Source organism: Cyprinus carpio, chromosome B3, assembly GCF_018340385.1.
Source record: "Cyprinus carpio isolate SPL01 chromosome B3, ASM1834038v1, whole genome shotgun sequence".
In the NCBI taxonomy this organism is placed as follows: Eukaryota; Metazoa; Chordata; class Actinopteri; order Cypriniformes; family Cyprinidae; genus Cyprinus; species Cyprinus carpio.
Genome location: NC_056599.1, coordinates 17,023,406 through 17,035,982, shown reverse-complemented (window position 1 = coordinate 17,035,982; position 12,577 = coordinate 17,023,406). Strand labels below are relative to the sequence as shown.

Here is a 12,577-nt window from a genome sequence, read left to right as displayed (position 1 = left end):
TAACTGACCTTTGGTTTTCTGTTCAGCAGCCTGTAAAAGAAGAACAAAGGTAGACAGAGATGAACACTTTCACAGATCCAACGTACAAAAGCTTTATAACAAAGAAAGCATCTCTTCTGGAAGAACAAAACCGAGTTAAAGTGACTAGTGGAACACAAATCTTGGAAAACATCAGACTGATTATAACTGATAGATTTTCTATATAAGTATTATGCTAAATAGAGAACTAGCTTAATATTTGGTGCTTAATCAATACAAAGAGCAGCAGGATGTGGCCTGTGTATTAGTAAAACCAAGATGACTCCACGACGATGTCTAAGAAGTGAGCACCATAATAAGTATCAGTGTTTGAACAGAGCCTGTGAGCTGGTGTCCCGTTTGGTACCTGTGGTTTACATTGGTAAAGATGTCTCAGAAGATTATGATAGGCTCAGTAAGGTGTCCGTTAAGCAGCTTTTATAATAAGGATGCAAGCAAAAGACTCTACGTGAAAGCTTGTGGGTCACACAAAAGAAACTGACCTTTTTCTGAGCAGCTTCCTTCTTTTTCTTTTCCTCTTGCTTTTTCTTTTTCTTTTCTTCCATCAAATGGTTCTCCTCTTGTGTGACGTGTTTTGTGCCAAGGCTGTGGAAAATAGATCAGCTCTGAGTTATTTAGTCCCAGTCTTTAAAATAAAATACAGAAAACCGACAAAGTAACTCTAAAACACATTATAAACAAATATAATGCTCTACTCTTGATACATGATTTCAGGACAAAAATGTTTAGTGAAACATTTTTTTTCTAATGGCTGATTCATATCTTTCACATCACGTTACCACCCAAGGACAATTCAAGGTAACAGAGGACTAAATTCTCATGAATATAACAAAACATAAACAGAGAGAAATCATTTATTATAACAAAAACGTCAGATCCCTCAAACGAAACATCTTCAGTGTAACATTATCATTCTAATAACATGTCTTATTACATCCATGTTAAAAACAAAGTTTATTTAAAATAGAAATCTTCTGTAACATTATAAATGTCACTTTTGACCAGTTTAATGCATCCTTACCAACTACAAAAGTATTAACAAATAAAATAAAATGACAAAAAAAAAAAAATATTGAAGAAATAAAAACTTACTGAACCCAAACTTTTAAACAGTAGTGCAAGCCCACACATACCCCCAGAGTATGGAATGCCAAGTCTGCCAAAATAAAAAATATATATGGCGGCCCTATGGTGAGACACTATATCAAAACCTAAAACGCACCAGATTGATGAATTTAACTTTGAAATGTAAAGTCAATTCACCAGCTTTTTTCTTTTAGTTTGCACGCTGAACATGGGTTGGAGCTCTTAATTCTGAATTAACAAAACGAACCAGAAAGATAAACTTAAATATGTAAAATAAAAACAAAACAGGATTACAAAACCAGAGAGGGACCGAGGTCCACCCACCACAGTCTCGCAAAATCCTGTGGGAAACACTGGCGTAGCTGAAATAAAAATAAAAATGGATGAACAAACAAGTTTGCTCATGTAGAAAGGGAACCTAGAAATGTAATCAACTTAGTGTGGCTTTTCCGACTAAAACAAAGTCTGGTTTACTACCAATAAAACTAAACCACAAAAAGCTAAAATATTTTAACAAAAGACAAGCTGTTCTCTAATATTGCAGAAAAACACCAAACAGCTCAAAATAGAAAACTTTCTATTCCTATTCATTTGATAATACAAACCAACCTGCTTTAAGACAAAAAAAAAAAAAAAAAAGCAGAATCCAATCACTAGGCTTGTAAAATAAATTTGTATAAGAGCTGGTCTGAATCTTTGTTAACAATAGCCAGAGTCTTAACAAGAAATTCACAGGAAAAAATTATGTGCTTGGGATTCAGAGGAACACTACTTTTAGGAATAAAAACACTTGACTTTGAACTTTGTTCATTATATGCCACCTGTTTTCAGTAAACTCTGAGTGGATGAATCAGAGATAAACAAATGTGACATGAACCAGATGCACCAAGGCAAGACCGATGGAAACCTACGCACAGAGACCACCTCTTCTTCCCAGATAATCCCAATATGTTGTTGCAATACTGTTGCTCAGGCTGATAAACTACCGCTCAAACATTCAGGGACATTAAAGCGTTTTCTCATACACTCACAAATGCTGCATTTATTTGATCAGAATTCAGTAAAAATAGTAATATTATTAATATTATTGTTTTAAGTCTTCAGTGTCACGAAACTTAAGAAATCATTCTAATGTACTGATTTAGTGCTCAAGAAACATTTCCTATTATTATTATCATCAAAGTTTAAAACTGTTGTGCTGCTTAATATTTGTGTGCTAATACTTTTTTCAGGATTCCTTGATGACACTAACGAAAGCAGATAACCAACACTAACGAAAGCAGATAAAATGTTTGTCAATTTTATCTCCTGCTTTGATATTAATAAAAGACTTAATGAGTGCAGACAAACCTTTGTAATGTTTGAAGAAATATAATTTGCTGTGAGAGTGCGGTGATTTGCATTGATTAGGATACCTTGATGAACAAAGTTTTAAAAAAATAACATTTATATAAAAGGGTTTTTTTTGTAACAGTAAATGTTTTTACCTTCACTTATGATATCTAATGCAAATACTTTGCTAAATAAAAGTAGCAATCTAAATGAGCCCAAAAATCTGAACAGTAGTGTTAACATTATGAATGATAGTGTTTAACATTATTAAAAATCTTTATTGGATACTGGATATTCAATGTTACTTAAAAATAAAATAATTAAAATAATAACTACTCCATAAAACACTGTTAAATCTTAAAATGAATATACATTTTTCATACTGTACTATTGTTGGGCGATATGCTCAACTTTCATTTCGTCCTATCGTCAGCCTGTAAGATCACTGAAACAAATTAAACATGCAAATTTAATTATTTATTTACTTAGTTTCATTGCCAGAAAGTGAACCAAATCCAGCTTAAGGCTAAAAGAAGCCTAATGTTTTTAATATGACAGAATTTGTATTTAACATAATAACAATTTTATAGAAACATTGTAAGTTACTAATTATAATGCTTACATTTCCTCAGTTATTCGAAAGCAGCTACAAAAAAAACGAGCAAAGAACATTTACATTATCAAAGAACATCACAACTGACTTCAGTCTAGCATGAGTTTGTGCGCTTTAAAAACACCCCCGTTATAATCAGTGAAGCTAGTTATACTGCATGATCAATAAATCTCTTATACTTACATCTCATTTACACCTGCAATTTGTTGTTTATGATGAGAGAATTCGCGAGTCAGAATTCAGTCAGCGAGCGCGAACTGAACGACAGAACTCTGCTGTCTTAGCGATGACTCACCTGAACGCCTCTGATTGGCCATTGCATTCATAAACTCAACGGAATCGTGTGTGATTGGTTATAATGCGCAACACTATAAAAACGGAAAAAGAAATATGATTTTCATACTGATTTTGTGATGCATAAATTCACTTGCACCATTTATAGTGATCAAATTAGGTGACAGTTTTTTAAAGGTTTATTCAAACACAATGGTATAAAATTTATTACTGGCCATTTTAATGTAGATTTATATATATATATATATATATATATATATATATATATATATATATATATATATAATTAATCTCTTTATCAGCACATAATTATCATGTCTCAGTCTATACTGACCTTTGCTTTACCCGTGTGTGAATAACCGTTGATGACCAGGGGAATAATAAATGCGTTAAGTACACATCCCACAAATTAACTGTCTTCATTGTTGGCCCAATATGTATTTATAAGTGTTGCGGTCCAAGTCACAGTCAGTGTGACGTACTGTAGGAAATAGCGGTAGGTGGAGGAAGAAGAGAGGGGGATGAGCGAGTTGAAGAGACGGTGGAGATGCGATGGTAGGGGACGGTGGGGGGATGCTAGACGCTCTCCGGGCACAGAGCCAAAAAATGTCAACGCTGCAAGACAAACAAGAGAGCCGAGAGCCCTCGGAAACCCACTGGCTGGCAACAGCAGCCTATAGAGGAGGAAATCTTCAGCCCCTCCATCTGACACAATCACGCATTAGAAACTCATAACTTCTGAGCCATTTGAGAAGACCAGACCTGACATGCCAGTAAACCTCTGGATAGCACGAAAATCTCCTTTAGTCACCCAGCCACACTCAACAAATAACAGACAAAAGACGGGGTGAAAGAACATTTAGAGTCTGATTTTATTTCCGCAGGCAAATAAACAGCGGTGAAAATGTGGCGTGAAATCCTGTTTTATGAATTCCAGACCATGTGCCGGCACCTTTTTAATTCAGGAGAAGAAAACTTCCTACCAGCCTGCATGCCAATGAAAAACAGCGAAAGGTGATTTTTCATATGTTCAGCTCCTGGTGGACAAACAGACGCTAAAAATAGCTTTTCACTGGACTGACTCGCCGTTCATAGCAGTCCGGTGACTTTCATCTTCCTGCAAAGTCACTAGTGAAAGCACATTCACAAGCTCTGCTGACAATTTATTGCCCTAATAGATCACTCAAATGCCTGCCATAAAGACCCCTGTCATTACACTCAAATCACGTAGGTCTTTCAGTGATTGCACATTTGTCTCAATAAAATGCAAAACTTCCAACAGTTCAGCACGCTAATGGACTTAGCATAAGAGGCAACTCATTTAATGGAGGCTAAATTGAGAGTGATCAGTTCTGAGGTTATTAGTGATGCATCAGGTGGGGGGGGGGGGTGGGGGGTGTCAAGTGCATTTTAAGGGGGAAAAAATTGTCAAGTCAAATTTAGTGAGATTAGAACAAGCCCTGTAATCGGCCAGGGCTTTTCATCCTTCATTCTTTCAGTCTCCAGAGAGCTTGAGCTTGATGCTGAAACATTACAGCTCACCCAAAAATACTCACCCTCATGTCCTTCCAAACCTGTATGACTTTCTTTCTTCAGTGCATCACAAGATTTTTGGAAGACTGTTTATTTTTATTTATTTTTTTAATATTCAATGAAAGTCAATGGGGTCCAATGTTGTTTGGACCCCGACTTTCTACAAAATACCTAAACAAAATGTGTGAACTATCTCTCAATAATAGTCTCAGCCTCAGACGTGCCCACTGACCACCCACAATACATTCACTGACCATCTGATGCATAATGCACACAAAACTTTCATTCATCAAAAATACATTTTCTAGTGAAAAATAAATATATTAAAATATATTTATTTCACGCTATACTACAAATACATGTACATTTACATTTATGCATTTAGCAGACGCTTTTATCCAAAGCGACTTACAGTGCAATCAAGCTTCTGTGCAAGCATTTTTTTTTTTATATTTATGTACTAAATAAAAATCCCCTGCAACTGTAGCTAAAGTCTGCTAAATTGGAACAAATAATTTTGTGCTTAATGCACTTTAATTGAGCAGGAGCTGAGCTCATTGCCAAGTCTAAACACATTTCAACAGTTCAGGGAGACTGTTATCATGGCTTATTCTGAATAAGATTTATCTGAGCTGAGCTATTATTGTGGTATCCATCCATTTCAGAATTACCCGCCCCTAAACACCACAAACTGTGGCTCACTTTACATGTCGGTCAGAGGGTCTCTTCCTGTCTAAGTGGGTGTTTCTTGGTCAGAATAAGCCACAAATACTGAACACAGATGAATGTTATGATTACCTGGACTTTCAGTGGAGGGACTAAAACCTCTCAGGTTTTATTAAAATATCAGAATTTGTTATAAACATTAACCAACGTCTTTTTGGGCTTAGAATGACATGAGAGTGAGCAAATGACTTGAATTTTCATATCTCTTTAAGACATACTGAAAGGCTTGATGGGGAGAAAGGACTATACGCCTTTACAGTAACTGAGGGCTGCCATTTTGCATGCAACCAAGCAGGTGAAAAGTGGCAATCTACGTATAAAACATGCCTTTCTAAAAGGTTAATGAATTCACAGAACTGCTACAGTGAGTCTCAGAGAGGCAAACTCGCCTTTGAAAGACTCTTCTGAGAGGCCTTTTGGCCTGCAGTTTTCAATTAATCAAAGAAGAATGTAAAACTCAAGCCAAAAACACTTTTTGAAGGTTCAAAAACTCAACCTCCTTAAATCAAACCTGCATAAATAGAGAAAAAAAAACACACATTTACATTTATGCATTTAGCAGACGCTTTTATCCAAAGCGACTTGCAGTGCACAATCAGGCTAACATTTTTTTTTTTTTTTTTTACCTAACATATGTTCCCTGGGAATCGAACCCACAACCTTTTGCGCTGCTAACGCAATGCTCTACCACTGAGTCACAGGAACATTTTAAAAATCCTATTGCTTTTCATGTGAAAATGAAGTCTCAAGAGACTTAATTATATGAATTCTACAGGCTAATGTTATATAGGTATCAAAGGCAGATCTTTACATCTGTAGTTTTTGTCTTATTACAAGCAATTAGGGGTGGTTAATCTGTCTGATTTCCCGATTCGATTCGATTACGATTACGATTATTGAAGTCCCGATTCGATTACAGTCGATTTTCGATTATTAACGATTCTCGATTAGCGATTATTGATTTTCCATTTCACAACAGTAAACGAAAATACACTACAAAGTGATTGCAGTATTAAAAAAAAAAGTCAGCTACTGAATTACTTAACTCTCTTATTGAGTAACAACAACTCAAAGCACTTTCTGTGTCATGTAGTTATAACTTAAGAATTATTTGTATGTAGCTTATATTCTGTAGAACACAGAAATGAATACATCACATTGTGTTGTGACTCATCAAGTTGAACTAAACAATAACAAATAAATGAAAGGCTTATTTCCTTAAGTAAACAAAAAACAACAAAAAAAAAAAAATGTAAAACACTCAAAAACAAATACAAACTCTAAAAAAAGAGGAAGACTGCAGGTTGCAGTCGAAACATGTCAAGGTAAAGAAAAAGTTTTTTCTCCACCTGAACACCTTGTCTTTCTAGAAGAAAATTGTCCAATTTAATCATTAAGAAGACAAAATGAACATTTTTGAACAACTTACTGTAGCTTCAGCTTATATACTGTACTGTAGAACACAGTGACAAAATGCAACACACTAACTTGTGAGATGTTGAGAATCCACGATACGCAGCACCGGACGTTCACCGGCGGCGTGAGCACGGGAGTGGAGCTGGTCGCTGTGGACGGCCCGACGATGATCTCTCATCCCCAGTCGAGGTTTCAGGAAAACGGTCTGCCCGCGGACAACCGTAAACGCGAGAGAACGAGACGACACGTCGCCTGTGATCTGTGCGGGAAGGTCTTCCGAGACGTCTACCACCTCAACCGGCACAAACTGTCACATTCGGGCGAGAAACCGTACGCGTGTCCGGTGTGCGGGCTGCGCTTCAAACGCAAGGATAGGATGTCTTACGATCGTGGTGGATCGGTTGGTTGCTCGTTCCTGGTTCTTCCATTTTACACACCTGCTCTGGCTGCCGTTACACGCGCTTGCTAACTGGAACTGGGGCGCGTTCGTGACGTTCAACTCCCGGTATAACAATTTTTTACAAAATAAAATAAAAAAAAAAATAAAAAAAAAAAAATCGATTTTTGAAAATTTAATAATCGATTCATACTCGCCCATAACATACTCGCGATTAATCAATAATCAATTTTTTTCACCACCCCTACAAGCAATAGGACAAAAACTACAATAAATAAGAAATAGATTGTGTAAATGAGTTAGTCTTCACTGTGTAAGTTTTATCCATCTCTCTATATATCCACACACACACACAGACACACATACATATACACACACACTGTATATACGCATAATCATTAGCATTATTGCTCTATTAGCATCTGATGCGCGGCTTACGCACTCCTCTCACACAGAAAGAGACAGCGCGTGCATATAGCTCTGTTGTTTGTGTTTCAACGGCCTAAAATCAGTTGTTTTAAACTGCAGTGCTTAAAAATGCATGCAAACATTAAGTTTTCATGACCACATGCACAACAACATGACGTGAGCGCGCGCATGCTGTTATTCACGCGTCTGCCTGCATACCCGTGTAATGCATCTAAGACTGCCGTCATTTAAATAATGAAAACTATTGCCATAAACAATGTTTTTTGTGGCACCACGAAATAAATGATAGAGCACAATATGAATCGATAGACTTTTAATTTCGTCCATCCGATATATATCGTCATATTGCCCAGCCCTACAAGACGACGACGAAGTGCTGCTGTAGCCTCAAGTTATTACACATGCACCTGAATAATTATGTATGTAAATATGTATGTTACAATTATGAAAACATTTTTATAAATTGCTGACAGTACAATACTGGACAATGACACAATCTGCAGAATTTACACTTCAATTATGAAACTATTACAGTGTTTCCCAAACATTGATTTATTTGTGGCGCCCGCCACAGTATCAAAACTGACCACCACAAACAGATTTTCCAAAAGGCTTTGGCTTCGTTGAAAATCAAAACCCGGTGCGGGTGTTTTTATACCACTGTATTTTTGAAGGAAATTGTAATCTTCAGAAAATTTTGGATGTCATTTTCATTTCATCTTGGATGTAATGTCTGATAAAGCAGTGTTTGTGAGCGGAGCACTGCTTTGTGTACAGCTGTTACCGGGGAAACCTCGATCTCTACCCCTACCACATCCCCCCCTCATAGAAGAAAATTAAATATAATAAATATTCCCCAAATAAAATACAATAAAATTATAAACAAAACACTATCTTGGTATAAATAAATTCAACTGTATGACAGTTTCACTGCAATTCATGTTATAATGTTAGAATTAATTAGATGGGAAATAACACTATAATTTCTCCCAAAACACAAAGATGACTCAGAGACAGTCATGTTCTTGTACACCCCCAAAACAAAATCAAGACTTTGTAAAAGAGCATAACAGGACCCCTTTAATGTCTGTCAAGACACCAAGATGACTCAGAGACAGTCAAAGACAGTAAAAAGTACTTAGCATAACAGACAAAAGACCTCTGGTTCAATAACGCTCAAAAATAGTTTCAAGGTGGCTCAGAAGAAATGTGGCCATTCATAGGACACAATCATTCAGCTATAAACTGCAGAGTGATTCCTTAAGCATTACTAGTTTCATACCAGTGACTGTGAGAAGCTCAGATGGGAGTCTCTATTTTGGATTTGAATAGAAATGCTAAACTGATACATGTGCCAACAGAGCAATGTGGCATATCACCACCAAGTGTAGAAAATAGCAATAGCAACAAACTTGGAAATGTAAAACGTGCACACTGGAAAATGAAGTACACACAATGAAGAAGAAGAAGAAAACCACAGCTGCTCGCAGAATTTAGGCAAACAGATAAACACATGCAAGCTAATGCTCCCTTGAGTTTATTTGTCTGAAGAAATTGCCATGTTTTTACTTGAGCAAAACACTGTAATGTGGTATTTGTACAGGGAAGTTGTTTATTACAATTATGACAGTACGTTGATTCTATTTTTGAAACAAACAAAAGAGTTTTTGGTTTTTACAGAAACCAGTTAACTCTAACGTAGATCTAACCATTGAAATGAGAAGCAATCCATGGGTTTATCTGTGGCTACTTATGGTCTTGCTCAAAATGCCACAGTTACTATACAGGAAACGAGTTTCACAAGGGAATCCCACACCAGACTCAGCAACAACGACTCCACTTCAATAACCAACAGCTACAAACGACCAAACATGAAGGCACAGTAGTGCTGGTTAGGCTTCATGAGAACGAGCTGAGAGGAGCGATGTGACCTAAGCTTTATGGTAATCTGAGCATTAAGTGGCCTCTTTTTGTCCGACCCTTTTTCACTCTTGGAGAACACACAGCCCTTTTCAAAGGTCTGGCTCTGACAGGAGGGCCCCTGACCCTGCGAGGGGAGCCGAAACTCTCCCTGCCAAATTAGCAACTGCACCACATGGACAGCCAAGGGGACGTTTGACATTGGTGCTGTCCTCAGACGCTAAGCACGTTAGCCTGATCCTGTACTAACAAGAAGATCTATTCAGCGCCCTTACGAAAATGTGCCACGGGAACCACGGTGTCCGTCTTAATATCAGTTACCGTTACTACAACAAAACGGCATTGCCAAACACTGTCCATAAGAAAATAAACACTGACAGAAACATTCTGACAGCTTACGAGGTTTGAATCATACTCCTTATGAATTGACTACAATTTCACAGTAATACCAAGATAATAACTGACATCTGGCTACAAACTATCACCAGTTTCAGTCAACATACAGTTACTGTCAATTGCTATAAACACCATTTTGCCAATAAAACCTCTAGTATCCTTCCTTGGGAAAACACAAGCCTAGAATATAAATAAGAAATGTAAACAGTATTTTGTTTTAAGTAAAATAAAATAAAAAATTGAGGGATCTGAGTGTTTTATTCAAGGGCAAATGACAGAACAGAGAGCACACTGTGAATGAAAGAGCTTTAACTAAAAATAAAAGCAAATCAAAGGCGCAATATCTCCAATTCCACCCCCATGGAAATATAAACTCCACCACAGCGCTAGTTTCTTTATGGTTCATCGCCCAGGGTTTGAGTCAAAGCAGTAACATAACAATATTTCAAAACCTGGCGAGGTGCGTCAATGCGAGACAACATTTCTGAGCATCAAAACAACGTGACGGGACTCCCATCAAATACTGGACGCATGTTATTTACACAACACACCATTCGCGCGACAAACTCCCAAACGCAACGGGCAAATCACAGTTTGCTCACACTGTATGAATCTTCAATGCGACTGGAATCCGATAAGTAAGCTTATCTGTCGTCTGTTTAGAAAATGGGCCAATGTTGATGTTTGGAGGAGTAAACATTTGCACACGCAAGCTATTCCTAGCCATCAAAACAGAACAGAAAGCACACGTTATTAAATAAACCTGAGAGCTTTTAAACAGTGTAACTTATGTCAGGTGATTTCACAAACCCTGCGCCTCTTCGCAATGTCGCTGCTCGTCAGAAACAAAATTGCACAAAAGAAAATACTGACATGACGCATTGTCACCCTATATCAAAATAATAATCACACCCCGCTCACTGAAATAGTAGAACTGTTTTTAAAAACGCATCGTCTTACCTTTATTTCGCACACGGAGCAGCTGCGGTCTGCTGTTCGAATGCGATGCACGAGCTGCACGGTGGAGGAGGATGTTGTCGATACCCGTCCTGACACAGGTCAGATGTTATTCAGTCGCAGTCTGAGCTGCAATGGCGAGCCCGACTTTCCAGTTGAGGAATTCACCTCTCAATCTGCAGCGGAATTTATCCAGAGAGAAGGGAAAAAAACTCTAAAGCTCCAGTGCAAACAGTGAGAGGGACATTAAACCACAGTTTTGCACGTCAGGTTGATCAGCTGTAACATCTCGGCGATCCTTAGGAGCAGCTACACACGCGCACACCCACACAGACGCGCGCGCACTGGCAGTTTGAGCTTTTGTATGCTTTTGGATAGATATATATATAAAGTGCGTAAAGGGAATATTTCAGCATGCCTTTAGTTCGTTAATACGTATGTACACGAGTCCACGCGAGTAAATGTCCCGACGCTCAGAAGGTAGGGAAATTCCAATGCATCCATTTAAAGTGACACTGCACTGATGTGAAGCGTTCACTGGGTTTTCGTCTGTGGCGCTCCAGCAGCCATTTTGTTGAAACTGACAACAGCGTCTGGTCTCAAGTCTCCGTGGAGTAAAACAGGAAGTGCCCCCATTCCCCAGCGGCCCGTCACGTGACTTCAACTAACAAACAATCCAACCCCTCTGTTGAAATATCGCTCCACCTTTGCTGTTGCTATGACAGCGAGGGTCGAGGAACCACCTCCCTCCGCCTACATCGCGCACTGACGCACTTGTGTAGTTCTCATTGCATTAATCATTACACGGGCTTTCTCAGCGATACTTATAATACAGTATATAAAACGCAGTTGTTCTAGGGAGGGCTTGCATCCATTTTAGATACTAGGTTTAACATCCAGTCTCAAAGATGTTTTTGTTTTAGACATCTTTCCACTGGCAGGGGGCGCAATTTCAACAACCCACTTGACATCAGTTGAAAATCATCTCTTAATTATGACTGAAAATTAAAAACAAATGAATAGACAATGATTTAGTGCATTCCCAATTTATTTGCCCCTCGCTGACATGGGAAACTTACCGCTTTGCTCTCTCGTTGCTGGTCTATTGGGCTGCTGCTAGACACATCTTGACATGAGTTATCTTCTCCATGGCTCACCAGCTCCATGTTAAATGCACAGCTACAAGCAAACATGCGGTTTTTGCATTGCAAGCACATTTTTTCTCTTATGGAACAAACATCAAAAACAAAACAATAGCTGCTTTAAAATGCTGTGCACCATAGTTATTTGCAGAGTTTGATCATTGTTACATATAATGCATAAAATATTATGCAAACGACTGTAGGTGGATCATATCACATAAAAGAGACACAATTTCACATCCAGCCACTCACACACACTTAATAAGAATGTGTATTTATGCACCACTTATCCACCAA

General features: G+C 37.9%; 1 protein-coding gene across 7 annotated transcripts in view; it reads right to left on the bottom strand.

Annotated features, from left to right (window-relative positions):
• The window catches only part of LOC109061217 (trinucleotide repeat-containing gene 6C protein-like), a 69,245-nt gene extending 57,435 nt beyond the window's left edge, over positions 1-11,810 (bottom strand). For 5 of the 7 annotated variants that reach the window (XR_006154183.1, XM_042719999.1, XM_042720003.1 and 2 more), the window contains exons 1-3: positions 11,142-11,809; positions 522-624; positions 9-30 (exon numbers count right to left, since the gene is read on the bottom strand). Coding sequence is in view for 4 of the 7 variants with exons in the window: in XM_042719999.1 (XP_042575933.1) it covers positions 9-30; positions 522-584 (85 nt within the window). In the remaining 3 variants the exon portion in view is untranslated. Of the gene's footprint in view, positions 1-8; positions 31-521; positions 625-11,141 lie in introns of all 7 variants that reach the window. The other 2 variants (XR_006154182.1, XR_006154184.1) reach the window with 2 other exon arrangements.
• Positions 11,811-12,577: the final 767 nt, after the last annotated feature.